Source organism: Leptonotus elevatus, chromosome 11, assembly GCF_054856555.1.
Source record: "Leptonotus elevatus isolate MCC_2025b chromosome 11, RoL_Lele_1.0, whole genome shotgun sequence".
In the NCBI taxonomy this organism is placed as follows: Eukaryota; Metazoa; Chordata; class Actinopteri; order Syngnathiformes; family Syngnathidae; genus Leptonotus; species Leptonotus elevatus.
Genome location: NC_141249.1, coordinates 22,090,880 through 22,117,376, shown reverse-complemented (window position 1 = coordinate 22,117,376; position 26,497 = coordinate 22,090,880). Strand labels below are relative to the sequence as shown.

General features: G+C 39.1%; 2 protein-coding genes across 2 annotated transcripts in view; one reads left to right on the top strand and one right to left on the bottom strand.

The window, feature by feature from the left end:
• Nucleotides 1-7,056, bottom strand: part of rp2 (RP2 activator of ARL3 GTPase) — a 9,040-nt gene extending 1,984 nt beyond the window's left edge. The window contains exons 1-7 of the mRNA XM_086088832.1: nt 6,768-7,056; nt 5,009-5,089; nt 4,296-4,681; nt 2,192-2,467; nt 1,604-1,996; nt 361-475; nt 142-227 (exon numbers count right to left, since the gene is read on the bottom strand). Of these exons, the coding sequence (XP_085944958.1) occupies nt 142-227; nt 361-475; nt 1,604-1,996; nt 2,192-2,467; nt 4,296-4,463 (1,038 nt within the window). The 5' untranslated portion in view covers nt 4,464-4,681; nt 5,009-5,089; nt 6,768-7,056. The remainder of the gene's footprint in view (nt 1-141; nt 228-360; nt 476-1,603; nt 1,997-2,191; nt 2,468-4,295; nt 4,682-5,008; nt 5,090-6,767) is intronic.
• On the top strand, nt 6,704-26,497 carry slc9a7 (solute carrier family 9 member 7). Its single transcript, XM_086088831.1, has 16 exons — nt 6,704-7,179; nt 8,026-8,231; nt 8,311-8,388; nt 10,172-10,248; nt 11,893-12,005; nt 12,149-12,254; nt 13,245-13,386; nt 13,577-13,682; nt 14,186-14,274; nt 14,750-14,863; nt 14,948-15,059; nt 16,021-16,174; nt 21,199-21,262; nt 22,296-22,378; nt 22,584-22,689; nt 25,078-26,497. The coding sequence occupies exons 1-16, from the start codon at nt 6,864-6,866 to the stop codon at nt 25,324-25,326; spliced, it is 2,115 nt and encodes a 704-aa protein (XP_085944957.1). The 5' UTR covers nt 6,704-6,863; the 3' UTR covers nt 25,327-26,497.

Below are 26,497 nucleotides of genomic sequence, written 5' to 3'. Positions count from 1 at the left end.
AAATTCGGAATTGCAGTGAAATCTTATGATATGATAAGTTTCCCATTTGGAAATAGAAATTGGACATTTCCCAGAAATGTCATGCAAATTCTTTCACCACTTGCCAGTGACGAGTAAAAGGGAGAAGAAAGCGGCGCTGACCTTCGTGCCGCTGAACACGTCGCCGGCTATGTTCTTGCAGGCTTCCACAACGTTGTCACCGTTCAGCTCCAGGGCGATGACGGGACCTTCCCACCCCCCCCCCAACAAAAAAAAGACGACAAAACAAAAAGAGTCACAAACTCAATCTAGTGCAGAGATGAGCAAAGTTTGCCCCCCCCCTTGTTAAGCCAAGACATTGAGAAAAGGAGTAAAAGCGACCTTTGCTGATCCACTCCACGAGATCCTCGGCGTCGTTCTGGAACACGCGCTTGACGTCTTCGGGCCGCATTGACACTTCTTTCGTCTGGATCAGCACGAAGCCTTTGGCGGTCGCCTGCGTGGAAGAAGAAGTTACAATGAGCATGAGCGCGGGAGAGGATGGAAGGAAGGAACAAGCAAACTATATGCACAGGAAAGACGTTTTGGAGCTCGTTGCTGATCCAGCCTTCAGATGATATTTATTAATAATAATATTTTTGTCCTTTTTTTTTTATATATTATCTCAAGTTCCTCATTGAATTTAATTTTGTGACATTCTAATTACAATAATTATTAGTATTTACTGTTTTTTTCATTTATGCATTATTGTCCTCTATTGGGTAACAACACATTTGGTAAAGAAAGCAGTTAAAATAAATTTTCTTTTTCCTCATTGAAATTATCTTTTGTATGTTAATTAATTTGATTAAACATTTAATAATTTTTTCTAATAATGAATCAGAGTATCACTTTATTGCATTATTTGTTTTTGCATGAACTCATGTTTCTCTCTAACATTTTAATTTTATGAAAAATAGCATTTTTATTTTGTATTATTATTATTTTAACAATGAATGCATATAGCCCTTAACTATGAAAAAAAAATTATATTGTAACAGATTTTTTTTTACATTGTCTCAAAATTTGCATGTTTTTTACCCCCCATGTTAATTACTTTTATTTAAAACATTATCTATTTATTTATTTATTTCAACCCTTTATTGGGTGAGAAACCATATTTTGTAACAAAAGAAGATTCGTTTTCTTACATAATCTCTAATTCGTCAATGAGTAGAAATGTATTATTATTTTTATAAAAAATACGAACATTTGAAACAATTTTGTAATAAGCACAGCCTCTTAATGGGTAAAAAATAAAATAACTACAATCATTTGGTATCAAAACAAGAGTCTTACAATTACTCAAATTCCTCATTGAATTTTTTTCTTACATTTTAAGTAATTTACTATTTTTTAATACTCTTTAGTATTTATTGAATGTTACACTATTTAAATTTTCGATTTAAAATGAATGAATTATAGCTCAATACTGTGTAACAAACCTTACTTAATACATATTTGTAATCTTTTTTTTTTTTGCTAAAAATATTTAATTCATTATGTTTTTAAGAATGTACCGAGTAAGAAAGCACATTTGTAAAATGAAAGCGGACAGAGAGACCCGATGTCAACCTCTCCTCACCTCGTCGATCATTTTGCGCGCATTGGCGATGGTGTATTCTCCGGCAAAGAACACAAACAGGCAGGATTCGTCGCTATCCTTGCGCCGCCCCCCTTTGGTCAGAGGCACGATGCTGCGCGCCGTGTCCGCCGAGACGCGGATCGCCTTGAAGTCCGAGTCGGCGGCAGGGGCGGGCACCGACTCCAGCACGGCGGCGCTTTCGGGCAGCAGGCTCCAGTTGGTCTCGCCGGCCACGGGCGTGAAGTCGTGGACGTTGCTCCAGTTGTTGTTGAAGATGCTCAGGCCGGCGTCCTTGAAGTGGAAGGCCAGCTCGGGGTAGTAGTATCGGAAGCAGCCGAACTTCACGCCGGTGGACGACTCGATGATGGGCTGCGTGGCGCAGCACAGGAACACCTGTGTGGGGAGGACTTGTTAGTTTCGACCCCAAAAATGGGCGGGAGTCTGCAAATTTAGTCAGTTTAGCAAAAGTAGCCACATTAAAAAAAAAATTTTTTTACTTTCATGACAATATATTTGAAGTGAAGCACAGCATTAACGTTCAAACTGTTTACAATAACATAACCAGCGAACGAGAAGATACAACATCACCTCCATCTTTTTACAATCCCGCGTGCGGAACTGCTGGCACGCCACCACGCAGCGGATGTCCTTGCAGTCCCGGAAGAAGACGCTGCCCTTGACGGGGCCCAGCACGATGCGACAGTCCACGCAGTCGTCGATGGTGACGGCCGCCGCGTGGTCGAAAACGTAGATGTCGCAGTTGTGGCAGTCCTGGATGACAAACTGTTGACCGTTCAGCTTCCCGGGGAGGCGACCTGCCGTCACGTCTTTGAGGCCTGTCAGCATGTAGTCTTTGGGGTCCACCTGGGTCAAAAATATGAGGGAATGACTTAGAATTTTTTTTTTTACTTTATTTTTATGAGGAAAAAAAAAGATTAGTCCTCATCCTATTAACAAACAAGCAATAAATTAATTTGTTATACAATAAACAAATACAAGATTTATGATACATAAAGGTTTTAGTTAGACTGTATATATAGTGTAGACTAAAATAAAGGAAAATGAATTAGGAAGAATTGCTGAATTGTTCACTATCTGCTAAACTGAATTTGCTGCCACCGGCAACAAGCGCTCATGACAAATTGAAATCACCCGAACTAAATCAAGGTAACACTGTACTACATTTTCTCAAAAAAATTGTCAATTTCTGAGATAAAAGTCAATCTTACAAGAAAAAGGTGTAAGAAAACATTTGTTATACAGTATTACGAAAATAAAATTGTACATTTTCACAAAAAAAAAAAAATAGGTTGGACTTTTTTAGATGATGAAAAAAGAAAAGAAAAAAAGTTAAAAACGTTTCTTTAAAAGTATGTTTTTGAGAAAAAGTAATATTTCTGAGTATGGCTGCTCGACTATAAAGAAAATATTAATCACGATTATGTTGGTAATACTTAAAATCACGATTAGGACGATCATTTATTTATTGGTACGAAACACGAAAATGTTTAAACGTAAAAAATATTAAGACAAATACAATTATTTGAAACACCATAATTATGCAAGTTCCTTTTGGACGAAACAACATTTATTAAATGAGTTATTTTTTTATTTATTTTTTAAAAAGGTGCAAATGTATTGATAATCTTTTTTGATGATTATTCTAATAATTAAATAATTTAAATTGTATTTGTGAATTTTGATTAATTGCACAGCCCTATTTCTGAGAGAAACAAATAGTCATAATCTTACAGGAAAAGGGTCATATATCTTCAAGATAGGTATTTGTAAGGAATTGTCTTTATTTTAAAGTCAATTTTTGAAAAAAAATAAGTATGTTTTGTTGGGGAAAAAACGTCCTAATCTCAAGGGAAAAAGGTACTCTAAGAAAAAAAAAACATAAATCTATTAGATTAAGTTTAAAATTCTACTATTTCAATTGAATCATCAATTATTACCACTAAATAACAATTACTGGTGGAAATGTGTATTTCTATACAGAATAGTTGACAGAATTGTCACCAATTGTGACGCTCCATTTAAAAAAAAACATTATGAAGTTTAGAATACAGCATAAAAACTGGAAATAATAAATCACCAACTGGATTTGGCGAAGCAAACAGATAAGAGTCTTCCTTTGGGTAGCGAATGTTGCACCTTATTAATATGAAGTAGCACAGCAGTAAATTAAAAAGTTATGTCATCACACCCGAAGTTTAACTGTCGGTCAGGTTAAATGCGGTTAACGTGCATTTTGTAATCCCATAATGGTCTTAAAACAAGTTACATGGAGCGAGCGAGCGAGCGAGCGAGCGAGCGAGCGAGCGAGAGAGAGAGAGAGAGAGAGAGAGAGAGAGAGAGAGAGAGAGAGAGAGAGAGAGAGTGGGAGGCCGATGGCTCGAGTGTAAAGGTCAAAGCCCGATGGGCAAGATATGAGCTCACTCGCGTGCACCTGCAGGTTACGAGGGACAGGTAGAACTGTCTCAAACGTGTCCAATTTTAACGCTAAAACGAATCAATCGAGTCATTCAGCCATTTGCAAAAAAAAAAAAAAAAAAGTGTCAGGGTTGACACGTCAACTTCACCACAGCGACGCTTAACGTAGCCATTATTATTGCACGTGACTCAACTTTTCAAGAGTCGGTTAGTTGGTGTGCATTTCGAAAGTAGAACATGAGAAAATGTGGCGAACCTTTTCTCTCTTGTCCCAGCTGTACTGCTTCGGTGCCGCCTCGTCCGTGTTGTTGCCAAGGGGAACCGCGTTGCTTGTCGTCGTAGTTTCCACCGTCGTCGTCGTCGGCGTGCGCTCTTCCTTTTCCGACGACTTTCGCTTGGATTTTTTCGAATAGAAGCACCCCATTTTGTATCCTTCTTGATTTGTGTTTGACGGGCTTTACAGGTAAATTACGTGTGGCACGAGATTGCGTGAGGTTTTAGTTTGACACGATTTTTTTTCTCTTCCCGTTTCCCTTCTGGGTTTGTCAACCAATCGGCGCAGAGGAGGGTGGTACAGCAGCCAATCACAGCTCTCGATTCGATGGCGGGTGGGTGTGTCACTTGTGATGCATTCAGAGACAACTTGATAAGGAAGTAGAAATCAGCGTTTATTTTTTTTTAAATGCACATTTTCGAGATTTAAAATGCAATTTGTTAAGTTTCTTAGCAATAAAATAAATAATTGAAATATTTAATTTTATGTAGGAGTTAAAACATTTATCCTAAACATTCAAAGTAATCAAACTATTCTATTTCTATCATCTTAAAAAATAATATGTATTTTTCTCTATGATAACCTTGTAATGCATCGCAGACCAAGTAATATCATCATATTAATTTAAAGGGTTGCTATATTTACATAACTGAACGATATTAAACAAAATTGAATGTATAAAAAGTCACATTTACCGCTTACTACAAATGCACCTTAATGCACACGTTGCCACGCCTCCCTGGGTGTTTCCTTCACAATGAGAAGCAGCTGTTGTACTAAAAAAAAAAAAAAAACGAAAAAAGAAGCACAACACCGTCAATATACTGAATTTGGATAATGAAATAATGAATAATGCAATGGCAAACATTGCTGAAATCCTGTAATTACAAATACAAAGTCAGCAAAACCAACGCCCCGAGCAGATTACTTTTGCAACTTAAGCTACTTGTTAACTCTAATAATAGGTAATCCACGTTGCAGGATGCTTTTTGTTTTCTAAACAGGCCCTCTTTTCCGTCCAATCTGATTTGACCCTATGAAACCAAACAACCCCCAGCTGCTATTTACCTTTCACATTGAGCAAACTAATTAAGGTGTGAAGCCAGTGGACGAGCCATTTCTCCTCTGTGTTCCATTACTCAGCCAGCATTTGCCTTGCAGCCAAAACTGCTTAATGTGTGCTGTCATTCCCTTAAATCAAGGTCAGACAAGCTTCTGCGATGGGTTAATTTAGTCACAATAGAAGCCAGATGAAGCTGCTGTGGGTTGGGATTTTTCTGCACTGTGGTTGGATAGGATTGTTATGTCAGGTATGCAAGCCTGCATGGCAATTCCTGTAAGTGAGTCGAAAACGCAGCGGTGTCGCAAGCTCCATAGAACCAAATAGTCACGATAACACTTTTAGCCTGGCATTCCATTTTATGATCTTAAAGGTGTTACGACGTGGATGCATATTTCTCGCTCATGTTCACTCCACCTTCACCGCAAAAACAACGGTTGAGTTTAGTTTAGTTTAGTTAAAGGACAATGTGCGCTGTGCAGTAACATTAAAAGAATAGCTGCGCCAGATTTGCCACTATGCTAATATCCGTTTGTAGTCCCCAAAGAATAAAATGACAGAACAAAAGTAAAAATGTTCAAACAATGAAGCAACATGCAAATCCAGAGTACAAAATACAAAGTGCTGTGTCATCAAATTGTGTGTGGAAGTGTTGCAACCGTTTTAAAAACTCTACACGCAATCTAGGTCGAGTGCAAAACTTGGATATAGTAGCATTTTACAAACACAATGTATACTGTAAAGGGACAGTGTGTAGAAAAAATGATTGCCATTTAGTGGCGACCTAATAGAATGCAATGAGAATGCCGCACTATGGTGCCTCGGACGGACCGCACTTCGCAAGCTTCCCTACGTTCGCTGTCTCCTTCGGCTCTCCGTAGCAGAAAGATGGCGGCAAAACATGTCAGCCTCCTGTAAATTGAGGCGTGACCCCATGTAATATAATTTGCGATTACTAGACCTATGATTATAAAAAAAAAATGTTTTTTTTGATGTGATACATTTTTTTTTACAAATAATTGACATTTATAGTGGTTTTTTAAATGACTGAACATTGAAGAGCAAACATTTCTACACACTGTCCCTCATAATCCTCCAAAGCATACCACATTTTATGTCGGAACATCTCTCGAGAAACATTGATTATTCAAAGCCTATCATATCTATCTATCTGCGATAAAGTCCATCATGTGAGTTTCCTGCTTTGAAAATGACTGGATTGCAAAATCACCCCCTTAAAAAAAAAAAAAAAAAAAAAAATCATGACTCAGTTGCCTGGGGGTGATGTTGTCTCCAAAACAGGACTGTTAAACGTGGCTCCGCCCCCCTTCACACACACACACACACACACACTGAGTCGCTGGTCTACTGCGCCTTTAAGCCGCGGAACTGACCGGCGTGTGGCTGCGAGTCAAGCGGTCTCTCGGTGCGTAGTCACCCGCATTGACATGGCGTAGAGGGCGTCGAGTGTGCAGCATCCTCTTAGCGCCATGGTCGCAATCCGAGCGACGACGAAGACGACGACGACGACGAAAACGACGACGATAACGATGACGGTGATGATGTTAGTGACGATGATGAGGATGAAGGTGATGGCGGCATCCGGGCAGGAGGACATCGGCGCCGCCGCCGCCGCCGCGTTGGAGGACCTCACCACGGAGAAGGAAGCCGAAGAGAGCCACCGGCAGGACAGCGTCAATCTGCTGACCTTCATCCTGCTGCTCACCCTCACCATCCTCACCATATGGCTCTTCAAGCACCGGCGCGTGCGCTTCCTGCACGAAACCGGCCTGGCGATGATTTACGGTGAGGAGTGCAGCGGGTCCCAGTTGGGAAAAATAGCGAGAATACTGTACTAGCCGGCGGGAAGTAACGAAGTACAAATACTGTCATTTCCAGTACTTGTTTTTCTGACGACTTTTACTCCTTACGCTGGTTGGTAAACAGATATCTGTACTTTTTATATGTTAAGCAGAATAATTGACTTTTATATTGCTCTAACAAATTCCTTTAGATGTTGGACGTATGATGTGGTATGCATTGGAGCATGGCATGTTTTTTTCCAGATGGGTAATCACAAAAATAAACTTTTATGATTGAGTGAGGACAAATATATTGGGTCACACCTCTTAATCAATTAATTAATCAATTAGGATTTTGATGAAAGCCCTTTGTTTGTCGCTGACCTTTAATAATTAATTACCTTTTTGGGGCAGGCAGGGTGGTAGGGGGGATTGCTTTTCTGGTCCAGGTGCACAAAGCCAACACTCATTAACCAGATGAAAAACAGATGACTTCATTGGTTGTTTGGGGTGCTTTTGGGAAACTTACTTTCCCGCGCTTGTAAACAGCTTAAAGTTTGTACTCTGTATGTGTGTGCTTGATGTGTTTAAACAATGAGATGAAACATTCATTTTCTATTTTACTCCAGAGATAGATGCTGGGCATACTGTATGATGTGGTATGACTTGGATCATAAGATGTTCTGTTTCATTCATATGTCCAAATATTGGACATATGATGTGGTATGCTTTGGATGATGAGATATTTGTTTCCATAGATGGACCCGTCCCATCACTTGTGGTCCTAACTGTTGACTGACTGTTGCTTCTTCCCCCCCCCCCCCCCCCCCCACCCCAATCCCTCCCGCAGGTCTGCTGGTGGGCGTCATCCTGCGTTACGGCATCCCCGCCACCAGCTACCGCAACAGGAGCCCACCCAGCTGCGCGCTGGCCAAGGGGCCGGCCAGCAGCAGCCTCCTGCTCAACGTCAGCGGCAAGTTCTTCGAGTACACGCTCAAAGGCCAGATCGACTCCCGCGACATTCACAACGTGGAGCAGAACGACATGCTGCGCAAGGTGACCCCGCAACGATGAAAAAGCCAACAAAATGGCCGCCTCTTTCGCTGAACCGCGGTCTTCTCTCTTTTTCTCGTAGGTGACCTTTGACCCGGAAGTCTTCTTCAACATCTTGCTGCCTCCCATCATTTTCCATGCTGGTTACAGCCTGAAGAAGGTGAGATAGAACACTCGGCCATTAAGGTACCTGGGGGGGGGGGGGGGGGGGGGGGTTGCCTGCCAGACCCAAAACGTATTGTGAGAACTTCTCCCTTGTCCTGGGGGAGGCGGGGGGACATTGAGTATGAGTGAGCCATGTTCCGCGCCCCCATTGTTGAGGCGGCCGATCGGAGCTGTGGCCGCAAGGTGGTCGGTGCCTGTCGTGGCGGCAATCCTCGAACCCGTCAAGCTGAAGAAGGAGTCCTATCGGGCCTTTTTGGCCCTGTGGGACTCCGGAGGCGGCTGACAGGCACCGGCTGGCCAAGCGGAAACGCGGCTTCGGCGGTCGCTGAGGCGAAAACATGGACATGGGAGGAGTTCGGTGAGGCCGTGGAAAAACGACTTTCGGACGACTTTGAGGAAATTCTGGTCCAGCTCGACACCCTCGGCAGGGTCCTCGAGGGTGCATGGGAGTTCGCCCAACCAGTCTACATGTGTTTTGTAGATTTGGAGAAAGCATTTGACCGTGTCCCTCGGGGAGCCCTGTGGGGGGTGCTTCGGGAGTACGGGGTACCGAGCCCCTTGTTACGGGCGGTTCCAGGTGGTTCCACTGGACAGAAGGTCAGCCAAGTGAAGCGTTCACTGACTGTGTAAACTGCAAAGTGTTAGTCGAGTCTTCTTATCCTGGAGCAGATGTCTTTTTGTTGTTTTTATTTGCTCTCATGCAGGCACGCGCACGCGCGCACACACACACACACACACACACGCACACACACACACACACAAGTTTGTTTTACTATCTTTGTGGGGCCATCTCATTGACACAATGCATTTCCTAGCTCATTCCGCTAACCCCAACCATAAAAAATGATTGCCTCTGGCCGGTGCTGGATTTCACTTTTTTTCTTTTCTTTGATCCTTCCTCGGGTCTCCTGACAACCTCACGACTCTAGCTGGATTCTGAAGTATTCGGTTTAGGTAAACAGGATGGGCTTTTTAATAGGTTTTAGGTGAATTAATGAGTACACACTCACGCGCGCACATTGGCACACACACCCGAAAAAAAGAGAGAGCAATGATGATAACATCTCAAATCGGTAAGATTACCGAATGAACAATGCTGATCTCTCTCTCAAAACAAAAACAAAACAAAAAATGTTTGCCTACCCCCATTCCTTACCCTAACCTCAACCATAACCCAATTCAAACCTAAACTCTAAAACCAAGTCTTGACCCTCAAAAAGAGGTCTTGAGTTGTGAGGACCGGCCAAAATGTCCTCACTTCACAAATATGTCCTCAATCTGTTGGTTAAAGACCAAGGTCCTCACAATATAGTATGTACAAGTACACGTACACACACACACACACAAATGTCTGCTTTGTCCTTACAGGAAATTTGTTGAGAGGCCAAATTTCTAGGCACTGAACCGTGGGGTCGCGTTAAACACTTTCTATTTCTCAGGCGGCCATATTTGTAGTCCTCCTGGTTTGGTTGACCCTACTGGTGGTAATGTTAATTGGAAAAAGTCAGACGATGGAGCACTTGTACGTCGAGGTATGAAGGCAGAAACTTGACAGGGTTAAAGGTCACATAGAGACATGCTGGTGTTTGATCTAAAACTTGTCAGTTTGGTCCATCATGTGTGCACACCCTCACTTGACCCCCCCCCCCCCCAAACACACACACACACACACACTGACATTCTGTTCGCACATCCGGCACACATATCCTGCATGTAAAAAAACAGAATATTTTCCCTGACTAAGCATTTGTCTTCTTCTGCTTTTCACCCCCCACCAGAAACACTTCTTCAGGAATCTGGGCTCCATTCTCACCTACGCATTCCTGGGCACGGCCGTATCCTGTTTCGTGATCGGGTGAGAGTCCAAACGAGGGGATTTGTTTTTATTTATATGAGCTAAAGTGCTGTGAATCATGTAGGGGAGATTGTATCTCGGGTAAGTTGTCACATTGCAATTTTCTTCTCCACCAGAGGGCGCAACGAAAAAGTGGAATACTAGTTTTCTTCGTCTGAATGGTCAGGAGTTGTGTAGTTGTGTGTCTGTCTGAGAACAGAATATCACATTGTGAGCTGACATGAGTGGCAGTTAGCTGTGTTGCACAACCCAAAGTAAAAAAAAATCAACTTCATATATTTTGAAACAGGCATCCTACATAGACAAATTCTAGCAGTGGACTCGTTAGAGGAGATTCAGCCATCTTGTCATGCCTCATTACCTGCTCTGTTTTAAGCTAACTTTAAACTAGAGCAAGTATTAGCCAACATGGTAGTTTAGGGTAACTTGTCTCAGTCATTTTGGGGTTTGTTGTCCCATATGCAAAGAATGGGCCAATGAAAAATGCACCTCTGGCAACTGTGTTTATGTATGCCAGAATTGTTTTTCAGATGATGAGTCTGAAGAGTGAGGACATTAGTTTGCCAGGTTTTGTTTCATTGTCTAAAAATGGATTTTCCTGTTGTTGGAACTACAGTATGCCCACATGTCAAGGACTGGTTTAAGTTTCTTGACAAACCATCCTTCCATTAACCAAATTGCTTTATTTTTTTGAAATTCAATTTTCAGTTTAAGGGAAGCAAAACAGGCCTTTGAGGCTGAGAGCTATGACCTAAATGCCAGCAGTTTCTAAGGACTTCAATCTATTTCATACTATTTTATGTTAAAGTTTGCTCCATAACTATAGTAAATTTTCAAGATCAATGATAAACAATTTCTCTGGCTGTAAAAAGAAGAAACAAAAACAGGAGAACAAGGATAATTTTGTCCTTGTTTTATTAGTTGCAAAATCCAATGTGACATCTTACCCCAATAGTGTGACAACTTACCCATTGGTGGGGCAACATGTCACATGTTCACTCCCTCTATTTGATGGCTTATAACTCTGCACTGACACAAAGTATGAAAATGACATGAATACAAAAAAAGATACCTAAGACTTTGAAAGTCTTTCATCTGGTATACATTTTGTTTATATATGGTGTATTGATTCCAAGAAATATATAAAAGTATAAAAAGTGAAACAACTAGCCCCGGTCTCCCTACTTTTATAATGTATTTAATATAATAAAAAAATATATGCAAGACTTTTATTTGTATTATAAATATCATTACAATTCATATAATTTTATTTAATTAGATTTAACAAAATTTATTGTATAGTAATAATTTTTTTCTTTATTGCTTAGTAATATATTTATGTATGCGTATGTAAATATTAGCTTAATCCTAATGAATAATACAAATGACCATAGATGGGCTAGCGTAAATTAGCATAGATGTTCTGATCATGCTAAATCTTCACTCAACTGCTACTTTAACACGCATGCATCAGCAATACATACAAACACAACATACAACATACAAAGGAATTTATTGCTCTCTGATCTGTGGGAACAACGAATACTTCTTCTCCGTTCATGTTACGGCATTACACCGATTGTGCCCAAGTTTAAATTCGGACCAAATTAATGACAAAGCTTATATTTTGTGTTGTCCTGGCAGGAATTTGATGTACGGCGTGGTCAAACTCATGCAAGTGGTCGGCCAGCTGAGCGACAAGTTCTACTACACCGACTGTCTTTTCTTCGGCGCCATCATCTCCGCCACCGACCCAGGTAACTTTGAGTTTTCACTTTGAGTTTATTAAAAATGTGTGTCAAATGGTAGAATAATCATAAACGTGCAGGCATACACACCCACTTTCAATGCTACACGTATGTGTGATGTTAAAGTACCCCCCCCCCCCACAATGTTTTAGTGACAGTGTTGGCCATCTTCAACGAGCTGCATGCTGACGGCGACCTTTACGCTCTGCTGTTCGGCGAGAGCGTCATGAACGATGCGGTGGCCATCGTGCTGTCCTCGTGAGTTGCTACTTTCGCAAACTTTTCACACCAACCAGCAGCTCGAAAAATACTCCTGAGTTTGCCAAAACAGGCTTAATTAAAATAATAAAATTAAATTAAATAAAAAAAAAATATATATATATATATATATGCAGTATATATGTGATATAAAGAGCTTTAAAGCCTAAACAAAAATGATCACAAAAATATACAAATAAGACAGAAACATAAAAAATATATATTTTAAAGAAAATAATTGTCCGACTATGAAAGCTATATATAAAAAAAGATACAACACAGTGAAAATACAAAAAAAAAAACATAAAAATAAAATTCATTCATCAATAAAAAATAACATTTAAATAAAGTTAAAAAAGTCATTTCACGAGCAGGATAACCTTTTCAAAAATCCCACCAAAATTCTAGGCTACAATAAATGAAGTGTAATTTAAAAAACATAAATAGAAAAAATATGCCAATTTTTTTTTATCCAAACCATTAAAGTGCAAGAAATAAAGAATGTAATACAAAAAACCCTCTAAAAATGTTTGATCTAAAACACGACAGTTTGCGCCATCAATAATCCTAAAACTATATAAATCAATTAAAAAATTATATAGAATTAATAGATTAATAGTGATTAATTAATATGAATAATTAATAGAATTTTGAAAAAAATTGTAATTCCAAAATGACAATACAAGCCCCCCAAAATTTAAAATGCCTTTTTATATATATATATATATATATATATATATATATATATATATATATATATATAAAAAATACAGTATACTGCATTTTTTAAAATAAAATCTAATTAGTATTTTGAGAGACTTACAGTACTCTGACTCCCTCTAAAGGCAAGTGTGCGTAACACACCTTGTGTTGTCGTACTGAACAATGAACCCATACAAGATGATGAGTAGGTATAGTTAAAATAATAAGCATAACAAAAAAAATGATCATAACTTTTATTTTTTATTTTTATTTTTTTTAACCTGGCAGCTCCATCATGGCCTACCAGCCCCGCGGCGCCAACACACACACATTTGACGCTTCGGCCTTCTTCAAGTCCGTGGGGGTTTTCCTGGGTATTTTCAGCGGCTCCTTCATGATGGGCGCCGCCACGGGGGTGGTCACCGCTCTCATATCCTTTTCGGGAGTGCTTGGCAAACAAGAAATAAAATGTCCATGCGCTCAAGTTCAAAGGCCAGGTTTTTTTGTGATTTAAAAAAAAAAGAAGATATATCATTAAAAAATATAGACATAGACAAGGTGTAACTTTTAACTGCTAAATGTTGATGTAAACGCTCCTTAATTGCAATCCTGGTTCGTACGTGACCAAGTTCACCAAGCTGCACTGCTTCCCACTGCTGGAGACGGCCCTCTTCTTCCTCATGTCATGGAGCACCTTCCTGTTGGCCGAGGCCTGCGGATTCACAGGTGACGAAATGCATCATAATTCATGACAGGGTCATAAATCATTTAGCCACATACCTCAAATTAAAGATACTGATGCAGGATTTAAAAATCCGATATTATTTTTGCCATTCTGCCCTTATATTAAGATGTGAGGAAAAGTAGTCTCAAGTCAATTTTTGACTTGTAGCGGGGGGTCATAAATCATTTTTACGCAACCTACAAATCAAATTAAAGGTAATGATGTAAACTTAGCAAATCTGAAACTGTGTTTCTTACTTGGAACAAACTGTGTCAGGTCGACACAATTAATTTTGCCATTATGCCATTATTATTATAATTGTCAATTCAGACCATTAAGAGGGTCATAAATCTCTTTGCTACAAACCACATTGAGTCACACCTTTAATCAAAAGTCTCAATGAGGCCTTCCTAGATTTTCCAAGTATTTACTCATTACGTTGTTGTGTAAGAACCAAAATACACACACACACAGCTGAGTCACCAAATAACCCGTGTTCGTGCAGGTGTGGTGTCTGTGCTTTTCTGCGGCATCACACAGGCTCACTACACCTACAACAACCTCTCCGTGGAGTCAACCAAGCGTACGAAGCAGGTAGGCATCGCCCTCCATTGCTTTTTTTTTTTTGTGTTATGTTTTTTGGGCTGCACAACCACACACACACACACACCAGTGGCCAGTATTCCCATGCCAGATGGCCCAACGATCTGCCTGCTGTGACCTTAATCGCCACCAATCGTCTGACAGGACATCCCTCCTGACTGCGGCTGTTCAGCTTGTTAAGTCATAGTCCACGGATTACATACTCATGTTCATATTTGTCCACACAGGGCGAAGTATAATACAAATGTAATACAAAAGACGGAGGTCACAACACCAGGCATACATGGGCAATCTGATGAATCGATCACATGACAACAAATTTGGAGATTGCAGAACCTCCACATCAAACGCTTCAAACCGTTTCGCGAAATCTTGATCCAACCTTCATATTAGACCTCATCAAATTGCCTTGGTGTACCTAATGAAGTGGCCACGTTGTGATTTGCATTCCGCGTCCTTCCCGCAGCTCTTCGAAGTGCTTCACTTCCTGGCCGAGAACTTCATCTTCTCCTACATGGGCTTGGCTCTGTTCACCTTCCAGAACCACATCTTCAGCCCCATCTTCATCGCGGGTGCTTTTGTATCCTCAACAGCCTGTTGCCAAAAATGATTTATTTATTTTTTTGAGGGGGACATAAAAATGTCTTAACCAATCACCTGTCAGGTTGCCATCTTCCTGGGACGAGCCTTCAACATCTACCCGCTCTCCTTCCTGCTCAACCTGGGCCGCAGACACAAGATCAAAGGAAACTTCCAGCACATGATGATGTTTGCTGGTATGCCTCGCGTGCACCAAAACACCTCAAAAAACAACGTGCCTCAAACAACATCGAGTCGCATGTCAAATTAAAGGTCTTGATTAGGCCTCTTTAGATTTGACATTATTTTATCACGATACCCTGATATTATCACAAAATAACTCAAATTTGCAGCCTCTGGTCAATTTTCACTAGTAACATGGGCAGATATATTTTTTAAACAAACCACATCAAGTCACATGTCACACTAAAGGTCTTAATGGGGCCTTTTCAGATATGACTATTTTTCTGTTATGATGCCCACATAGTATACAATAATATTAAAAAAAAAACATGCAAAACAAATAAGCTTCATGTCAATTTTGACTAGTAACGGTCATAAATCTTTTTTTGCAACAAACCAAATTAAAGGTGATTTAGGTATTTTTCTGTTATGATGCCCACATAGTATACCGTAATAATAAAAAAACATGCAACACAAATAAGCTTTATGTCAATTTTGACTAATAACGGACATAAATCTTTTTTTCTTTTTTTCTTCTTCTAAGAGCTCAGTATTGTTCATTCGGTAATTTCACCGATTTGACATGTCATCATCATTGCTCTCTTTTTATTTTTGTATTTTTTTGTATGTGTATGTGCGTATGTGCGTCATAAATCTTTGTTTGCGACAAACCAAATTAAAGATGATTTAGGTATTTTTCTGGTATGATGCCCACATAGTATACAATAATAATAAAAAAAACATGCAAAACAAATAAGCTTAATGTCAATTTTGACTAGCAACAGGGTCATAAATCTTTTTTGCAACAAACCAAATTAAAGGTCACATAATGAGGGTTTCCTATTTGTAATTAGTGTGTCCATTTGTCCTCTCATCTTGACGTAATGGCCCCAAAACACGTTTTCAGTGTCAATTGACTGGCTATGACTAGTTGTCTTAAATGTTGTCTTTGATGGTGTGACCCCCGATGGGCAGGACTGCGCGGGGCGATGGCGTTTGCCTTGGCCATCCGCGACACGGCCACCTACGCCCGGCAGATGATCTTCACCACCACGCTGCTCATTGTGTTCTTCACCGTGTGGGTCTTTGGAGGAGGGACCACACCTATGTTGTCTTGGTTGCACATCAGGTGACTAAACGCATTTTATTCCACAACGTTTTCATTCACGTTCCTGAATGAAAAACATGAAAAGTCAATTTTTTTGCAAAAAAGAAAAGTTGTCAACTTACCATTAATGATTTTTAAAATTTCCCGAAAAATGTATTTCGTAAAGATATTTTTGGGGGGGAGGGGTGGTTTGTAAAAAAAAAAAAGGAAAACACTTATTTTTGCAGAAAAAAGTTTTGATTCTTGCAATAAAAAAAGTTGTATTTATTTGATGAAGAAGTCATAAAATTACAAGAAAAAAGTATTTTTCCCCCAGAAAAAAAACACATTCTCAACAGAAACTACCACTACCTTTTTTCTTCAGGGAAAATCAGTAATTTTTCAAAATTTCTTTCAGATGAATACCACATTTGTTCAAGAAAGAAGTCTGTTTTTTAAGTACAAAGTCTTCTTATACTTAAAAAAAAACCATTTTCCTTAACAAAATACTTAATTTCTTGAAATATTTTTTGAATATAAAATTGCTATTAGATGGGAATTATTTTCAGGAAAAAAAACTGTAGAATGCCAAAATGAAAAATATTTTTTTAAGAAAGACATATTTTTTCGAGAATAAAACAGATTTTTTTTTTATAAGAGATAAGAAAGCATTTTCTTTGAATAAAATACTACTTTTTTTTTAACATAAATTCTGCTCTTGAAAAATATGATGAAACCCAAGAATGTATTTTTTCAGGATTACAAAAAAAAACATCAATAAAGTTTGCAATCTTCAGAGAAAGTGTTTTACCGCTAGGCTCTAGGGTTAATTTGGCAAGCTCTTTATAATAATAATAATAATAATAATTATTATTATTATTATTATTATTTGCATTCTTGTTGTTTTTTTCTAAACTTAAGGCAAGTAAACATTTGAAATCTCATAACTTGTTCTTGTCGCTTTTGCTGCTTTTGTGTCCATATAGCCCTTATATTTGATTTGCCCAATGAGGCTTAGCCTTTCTCTGATTGGTTGTCCAGAAGATGGGGCCAGAGTGCCCACTTTCCATCTGTATGCTTCTACTGCTTTCCTCGGAATTCCTGCATAGTTTTAATCCCTGCTGCCTCTTTCTGCTCCACCCCCAAACTGTTAAACCAGTGTTTCTTTAACTTTTTGGCACCAAGGACAACCATAATGATCGACATTTTAATGCATAACAGTAGAAGTAGGCCTGAGGGTTCAGCCAAAAAGGAGACTATTAAAAATATATTTAATAATATATTATTATAACCCAGTACCACCTATATCATTATGCACAGTATCAATAAATATAGTTATTAAAAAAAATACTGAAAAATGCTTCAATGTAAATGTCTTGCACTAAAAAGTTAAATGCAACTGAACTTTACTTAAGTGATTCCTTGATGCGCTGCTAGAAGGGAGCCTGCATGCGCACTTTATGAATCGCTGAAATAGATGACTAATGCTTGTTTCTAGCCTCTTATTATTAGTAGGGCTACACGCACGCGCGCACGCACACACGAGAGGGCTCCTAAAGCGGATTAGGTGCATGTGTGTGCGTGCGCAAAAAAAGAGGCTGTGTTTAATATGAGTAATGCGGCCTGGGTGCGAGGAGGAACCATTGTGTTGCCGTATAGCTCTGCCAAAATCTCTCCCTCTTGAACCCGTCGCCATGGCAACAGGGACTTGCTGCTCTAAGCGCTCCTCCATCGTTGGTGTAATAATTACCTCCACCAAGGAAGGCGGTCGTGTATTGCTTTTTATGTCGTCATACGCAAACACTGCTGTAATTGTGCACTTTAAAAAAATATATATATATTGGCTTTTGCTTTATTATTACCCTAAAATATGTGACAGAGTGGACAATGACAGGGTGGACATTTTTGGCTCCTGTAAGCATTTAATGAGCACATGATGTAACTTCTCTTAGCAATGTGATCCACCTCGCAAGCTGACTGTTGAGCAAATAAAAAATAAAAAATATTTGTGGGGACTTACTCGACTTAATCCACATCTTACAGTATAGTAATACCACCACTATTACGTGGCCATGACAGAAAATCATCAATACTATATGAACACGCAAATTAACAGCACGCAACTGTGTGGTATATCATCTGGTGCAGTTCGCATTTAACTCATTCACTGCCATTGACGGTTATAGACGTCAAAAAAATCATTTGAACTATTTCTATTAGTTAAAAAAAAAAATCAACTTTTGTTAACAAGAGTATGAAAACCTTGATTTTTTTTGTTGTTGTAAATTTAGAACAGATATAAAATTTGTGATTAATCATGAGTTAACTATTGAAGTCATGCGATTAATTACGAGTAAAAATTTTAATCGCCTGACGCCCCTAATTTTTTTTAAATAATCATCTCGTCGGGCAATTAATTTTTTTTTATTGTAATTAATCGCATGACTTCATGAGTTAACTCACAATTAATCACAAATTTTATATCTGTTCTAAATGTACATTTTCATACTCTTGTTAACAAAAGTGGAAACAATTTTAAACTAATAGAAATTGTTCAAATGAATTTTTGACGTTTATAGCCGTCAATGGCAGTGAATGAGTTAATATTTATCTAAATAACCTGACCAAAAAAAAGTAGAGAAAATATAAACATTAAAAATCCCAACAAACATGTTTTATCTATATATTATTATGTCATCATTTCATACCTAATTTATTAATGTGATTATAATTTGCCAATACAAGTTCTCTATATAATACCGGCCCGTTCTACACCACAATAATAAACACCAATCAATTTATAACCTCTCAAAATGTGTGATAATCATCATCTGTTCCTCTTGGATCTCATTCAATTGTGCCGCTGGGGAGGAAAGGTCATTTTCACGGCGGCCGGCCCACATGTTATTTACATGCGCAAATGATGTGAAAGAGGAAGGCGTCCTTTCCACACTGCTTCCGCCATTTTGGCCGCAGACAAAATAGGACGTGATGAGGAATCGTGGATGGCTATGCTGAGACTGGGGGGGGGGGGGTGGTTCAGGATTAGCGGATGAGGGGAAGTCAGTGGAGCACCCTCTTACATAAATGTGTGTGCGTGTCTTTGTGTATGGGCGTGCGCTTTATCCCCCCTTCAGGGGCCCCTGCAGTTGTCTTCATCTCATGACAGGCTTGTTGTTGTTTTTTGGACCTTCACCACTCTAAGATCTTGTTTGTGTGCCCCCCAATGATGATCAAAAATCCGACCCCTGAAGCCAATTTCACTGAGCTATGTGGAATTTTCTACTATCACGTGTAGACCCACAAAAAGATTCAAAGAGCCATGCCTGAAAGGACACAGGAAGCCTATCATTTTGATTTGTAGCAGCTAAAAAAACGAATAGCTCATCGCTACAAGGTCAGATCTTGACTAGAAGCCACTTATCAAGATTGAAAAAAATTCAGCCCCCGAAGCCATTTCCAAGTAGCGACCTGAAATTCGGTAGGCATGTTTATCATGAGGAGACCTAGAAAAAAGTCTCAAGAAGTCATGCCTGAAAATAAACACAAAATCTGCCATTTTGATTTGAAGCAGCTAAAGAACTTAGCTGAACGCTACAAGGCTAAGAGCTCGACCGAAAGCCCTCCAAAGATGTTTAAAAATTCAGCCCCTGAAGCCATTTTCAAGTAGCGACCTGAAATTTGGTAAGCATGTTTATCATGAGTAGACCTAGAAAAAAGTCTCAAGAAGTCATGCCTGAAAATAAACACAAAATCTGCCATTTTGATTTGAAGCAGCTAAAGAACTTAGCTGAATGCTACAAGGCTAAGAGCTCGACCGAAAGCCCTCCAAAGATGTTTAAAAATTCAGCCCCCGAAGCTAGTTTTAAATAGCAACTTAAAATTCGGTAGGCATGTTTATCATGAGGAGACCTAGAAAAAAGTCTCAAGAAGTCATGCCTGAAAATAAACACAAAGTCTGCCATTTTGATTTGAAGCAGCTAAAGACCTTTATTAGCTCAACGCTACAAGGCTAAGAGCTTGACCAAAAGTCCCCCAACGAGGTTTAACAATTCAGCCCCCGAAGCCAGTTTCAAGTCGCAACCTGAAATTCGTGAGGAATGTCTATCATGAGTAGACCCACAAAAAAGCTAGGCCTGAAATGACATAGGAAGTCTGTTATTTTGATTTGAAGCAGCTAAAAAACCAACAAAACAAAGGAAGGCCATTTTGGTTTGAAGCGGCCATGTTAGGGTCATTCGTCTAAAACGTCCATTTTAAACCATAATGGCGGACTTCCTTTCAGACTTTTATGTGTCCTGTCTCGATAGACATGTCCACTAATTTTCATGTAATTCAGTCAAACTGATGCTGGGAGATATAGAATAATTGTTTTTATAGGAGGATTTATGGATGCCTTTTTTCTTTCGAGTGGCGGCCGAGGAAAATTAGAACAAAAAGCTCCTTCGTCCCAAAGTGATATTTATTGTGTAGTTGTCATGGAAACCTCTAAAAGCAGCCACACGAATGTCCTACTGTTCATTGTTTGCAGAAGTTCATAGAAGGCCGCACTTGTCTTCTTCGGCTCGTGTCCAAAGGGGAGATTATCGCCAACAGTTTATATGAATTAAAAGCGCCCCTCTTGAAAAATCCTGCTTGTGACGATTTTAATCCCCGCGTGCTGTAAGAGACACCAGAGGGGCAATTATTTATGCCCGTGAGCGTTTGACATATGGGTATGTTTTTGTTTTATTCAGTGTTTATTGCTAATGTGGTAACGTATACTATTCATTTCTATGTGCACAATATATTAAATGCAATGCATTAGGACGGATTAATGATATTTAAATTCATTTCAATGTTTGTTTATTTTTGGCTGTCATAACTCCCTTCCAGTGTTTCTTACAAAATCTGCAATATGTCGTTTTGGGTTTGTCAACCGCAACAAGGTCTGTGTTGATGAAACAGGATGTTGTGGCTTTAAAAAAATAAATAAAAAATATGACGCTACATTCAGGGCAAACATATAACGTAAATGTCCAAAATGAGACCTCGTGAGACGATGATTTTGTCTTTCCGTGTTGCAGGGTGGGAGTGGACCCAGAGCATGACCCGCAGCCTTGTGCGGACACCTTCCAGGTCCTACAAGGGGTGAGGGTCATATTGCTATGAAGTTGTTATTATTATTTTTACATAGCTAACATATTTTGTGTTTATTATTATTTGTATTTTTTTAAGTGACTAATTGGGTACGAGTGACTTGTATAGTATGACTGAATGCATTCAACCTAAAAACAATGCCTAAACACTTAATTTGGTTAATGCTGTTATTATTATTCAACCAAGGAAAAATAAATACAATTAATTTAAATTCTATTCTAGAAAATACATTTAGGTTAAATAATCTTTCTAACATTTGGCCATAAAAAAAGAACATTTCTTTTTTCATAAAAAATAAAAAAAACACAATAGGTGAATATTGCAATTCCTTAACAGATGTTTTTTTTTTTTTTCAATTAGTATTTAATTTTAAATAAATTACATAACTAGATTTCATTATTATTATTATTGTATTTTATTTATTTACAATTACTTCATTTTGGATTTATTTTAATCACTTAGTTTTATTTCATTTAGATTAATATAAATACAAAAAATAATAAAATTATTCAAATACAAATGATTAATACCTAAATAAATTCCATTTTAATGACACATTTTTGTATTACAGTTCTACAATTAAAATAAAAATGAATGTTTTTCAAACAAATTACAGATTAATCTGAAAATGTAGGATTCCTTTAACTCAAAATGTTTAAATGTATTAAATTAGACAAATTAATTGAAAATAAAAAATTCATTGTTTGACTCGTGAAGCAGTGACGCTGCTCTCACGTTTTAACACGTGAGAGCATCCAATATCCAATCAGGTCCCATCACATCATGCGGTAAGGCAGGAATTAAGGCGAGACTTCACGTTTTGCCTCTTACGTACACAAATACTTTTACTTCTGCTTCTGCAATTGAAAAGAGGAAGAATACTTGAAAATAGTCCAGCCTGTCAAATCAACAAATGCAGGCCAAGTCCTTAAAGAAACAGGGCGCCTTGAATGCTTTTTGTGAAGTTGAACATCAAACACCAATCCCACAATGCAATGCGTTTACTTGTATGTGAACCGCGCAGGACGCTCCCCAGGCTGAAGGGCAGAGCAAAACCAAACAGGAGAGTGCCTGGCTCTTCAGGATGTGGTACACTTTCGATCACAAGTATCCTACTTTTATTGTTGTTGTTTGAGAAGAATAATGCACCAAAAAAAACGTTTTAAATAATACTAACATTTGAGCGATAATAATATTGCATACCATGTTTTTCAGACTTTTAAGTCGCTCCAGAGTATAAATTGCATTTTTGTGGGGGCGATCAAAAACTTTCTTGGGGGGGGGTGCATCTATTTCCTTAATAGCCGTTCAGCTACTTGAAGCCCATCCTGACACACAGCGGCCCCCCGCTCGCTTCCACGCTGCCCGGCTACTGCGGACCCCTTGCTAGCTGCCTGACCAGCCCACGCGCCTACGAGGTTAGTCGACAACCATTGTAGACAAACATACTTTACTTTTCTTCACATGGGCATGGAGGCATTTTTGTGCCAAAATTAAATACAACAATAAAAAAATTAGGTAAGTTCAAAGGCAATAAATAAATTAAAATGTGACTGAATTCAGTCAAATGTGAGACAACAAATAATTCCCATGATCTAATGAGGATTACATCTTAATATCTAGGGGTTACTTGTTGCTAGGCAAAATTCGTGGGGCACAATCACGTGTGCTCAAGTGCACTCAACAAATTGGCATTTGTTCTACACGCACTTTACGTTGTTTCCGAATCCCATTTTGGGGTCAGAGGGCCCGGTTGCCCCACACTACTGACATTTATTTATTTTACAAATTAAATTTTTAATTTAGTCATGCAGTCAGCGAATGCAGAAAGTACGCATTTAATAGAAAGATGCTTTATTTCAGCTTTGTAGTATTGCGGCTAAATTAGCATGCTAACATCACATGACTGGAATTTTTATAAATTATCTTATTGTTTATTTTTTATGTTGTTTTTTTTTGGCCACATTAAATAGAGACCAACTATGTGTTCTTTATAGCTAATTTAGCATACTAACATCACATGACTGGAATTTGAATAAATTATCCAGATTTTTTTATTGCCATCAAACACTAACTAAACCTAGCTTGTAGCTAAAGCTAGCATGTAAATGAGCTTTAACGCGTCACAATGTAGCGGCGTAGTAACAAAAGCACATTTGAGGCTAAATGCCATTTGTTTTTTTCTTTTTCGGAAGTCTTCCTTTGGGAATACTGAAGCCTTTTCACTCGGGAGAATCGCAACGTTGTCCGGGTGTTCCCGCCTCCTGCCAGCAATTGCGTACAAAGGAGAAAATGGATAGTCAAGAAGCCTTTTTATTTGAACTGCGTGGGCACAAAAGGCCTTTTTTTTTCCCGCATCTCTGCACAACCCTCAATGTTGATCAGTGTTGTAAGACGCTGTGCTTGGTGTCGTATGAAAATAGTTCTCCCCACAGACAACTAAATTCAAAAGTTGATGCTTCTGCGAAATGGTGTTTTTTTCACAGTCATCACAACAGTCGATTTCATTCGTCTTACCTGCGGTACATTTGTGCATACGTGTGTTAATGTTGCCCCTCCCAGCGTGCTGCCAACGTAAATGTCCCGTCCCGCCTGTTTTCCAACGTCCAGCTGTGCCCCGCGGCCTGCCATTGATCGCCAGCCATCAATGAGAGTGTGAAACCTCACGCCACAACACAGGCAGGAAATGCCTGAATGCGAATCATCAGCATGTGGCCTTCGGATGCACTTTTGCATGAAATGGAACCAGAGTGTCGCTCAGTAGGGCGGAGACCTCCGCCAAGGCCGGCCTGTTAAGAATAGTGTGTTTGTTTGTGCAGCTGTTTGTTCGTTTGCGGGGTCCTTCCAGGTTAATGGAGGATTTCTTGAGGCTGAAGACTCCAACATCAGCATAATGCGCGTATTGTTAATTGTTGTAAAAAGAAGACAAATTGTCGGTGTTGCACTTTCCTAAAAAGAAGGCCAACTGTTAGTGTTGCAAGTTTCTCGAAAGAAGACAAACTGTTGATGTTGCATTTTCCGAAAAAGAGCACAAATTGTTGTTGTTACAAGTTCCTAAAAAGAAGACAAACAATTGGTGTCACGCTTTCCAAAAAAGAAGACACATTGTTATTGTCACAGATTTCTAAAAGAGGACAAACTATTGGTGTTACACTTTCTGAAAAACAAGACAAACTATTGGTGTCACACATTTTTAAAGAGAGAACGAACTACTAGTGTGACATTTTCCTAAAAAGAAAACAAACTATTGGCGTTGCACTTTCTGAAAAAGAAGTAAATTGTTGTTTTAACACGTTTCAAAAAGTAGACAGACTATTGGTGTCACACATTTCTAAAAAGAGAACAAACTACTGGTGTGACGCGTTCCTAAAAAGGAAACAAACTACTGGTGTCACGCACTCCTAAAAAGCAAACAAACTATTGGTGTTGCGCTTTCTAAAAAAGAAGACAAATTGTTGTTGTCACACGTTTCTAAAAGAAGACAAACTACTGTTCTTAAAATGAAAACGAACTACTGGTGTGACACGTTCCTAAAAAGAAGACTAACTATTGGTGTCACACTTTCCGACAATTAAGACAAATTGTCGTCACACGTTCCTAAAAAGAAGGCAAATTATTGGTATTGCACTTTCTGAAAAAGAAGACAATCGATGGCTATCATGCTTTTCAAAAAAGCAGACAAATTCTTGGTGTCACGTGTTATGAAGAAGAAAACAAACTACTGATGTTGCGCTTGCCTTAAATCAAATGATTGCCGTTGGCGTTTGCTGCTAAATCACGTTTCCACTCCGGATCTCCTTTTCCAGAACCACGAGCAGCTGAGGGACCCGGAGCGTGACGACGGCGACCTGTCCTTCACGTTCGGCGACGCGGCCATCGCCACCAACGGGCTGTCTGCCGACGGCTGCGGCGGCGGCACGGCGGGATGGAACTCCAACGGAAAACGCGGCGGCAGCACGTCCGAGGAAGCTCTGGAGCGCGAGCTGGACTCCCGAGAGCAGGAGCTGCTGAGTCGAGGCACCCGCTTGGTTTTCCCCATCGAGGATCACATCTGATGCACGGCTGGTTTGCCCGCAACTTCCTGGAGATCTTTTGTTGTTGTCCAATCAGGCCAAATAGGACAAAGCTTGAAACATGAACATTTATTACCTCCGCCAAGGAACTTGTGTTTCATTTCATCAGTGCTGGGTTTGTCTGCTTTGTGTGTTTATTCGCATACGTTTATTCCCTTGGATATGCGAATGTGACGAGATTTAGCCACTTCAGCAATTATCACTACTAACATTTATGACCTTCACCGGGGCGCTAATTAATCTTTTTATGGAATAAAAGACTAACCCAATAGTAAAGGGTTAGTCTTCTGTTTGTTTGTTTGTTTGTTTGCCACTTCCTGGCTCCATTTGCGACCAAATGTCATATAAGTGAAAAAGAAACAAAAATACTAGTTGCAAGGTTATTATTACTGTATTAACAATTATTGCCTCCACCAAGGAATGTGGGTTAATGTTTTTGGGGGGATTTGTTTGGAGCATCCTGTGTACCTTTTATGGCATCGGTCCGTAATTTAGCAATTTAGTCTTTTCTTCATCAAGACTGGGTTAGTGTCTACAATTCTTGGTTTCAACTTGTTGGAAGCTTCTTTTTTTTTTTTCATCCAACAGGGCCAAATGTGACATGATGTAAGTTTGTAAATGATTCACTGTAACAATTACGGATTACTGACATTCATTACCTTTACCAAGGAGCCTGTGTGTCCAACATTTTTATTTTTTTTTTTTACAAATTCCAGATACTTATGTATTTAATGTGGCCAATTATGACTTCACATATACTGTAAGTCCATACTTTCATATACCTCCACCAAGGAAGCAGTTTCACCATTCATTTTTTATTTTTATTTTTTTCTTAATTATTTCATCCGATTGGAATGAACTGTGCTTAAGTGGAACCTTTAAGGTCAAATGCAATCCATTCTAGTACAATTTTTTCATGAAAATAATACGTACATTTAACGCTCATTCATGTGTAAAGAGAGAAGTTTACCGCTGTGTAATATAACTGAAATACAGACGGGGACGATTCTGCTGAGGCCATTCATAAAGATATATAAAGCGTAAATACCATTTGCTGTTCTATCTGTACCGTCGACTTTCAAACCTTCTGCAGTGGCATCGCAAAGCAAAAATGCCAAAGAAAAAGCAAAATAAAGTGTTAAGATTGACTTTA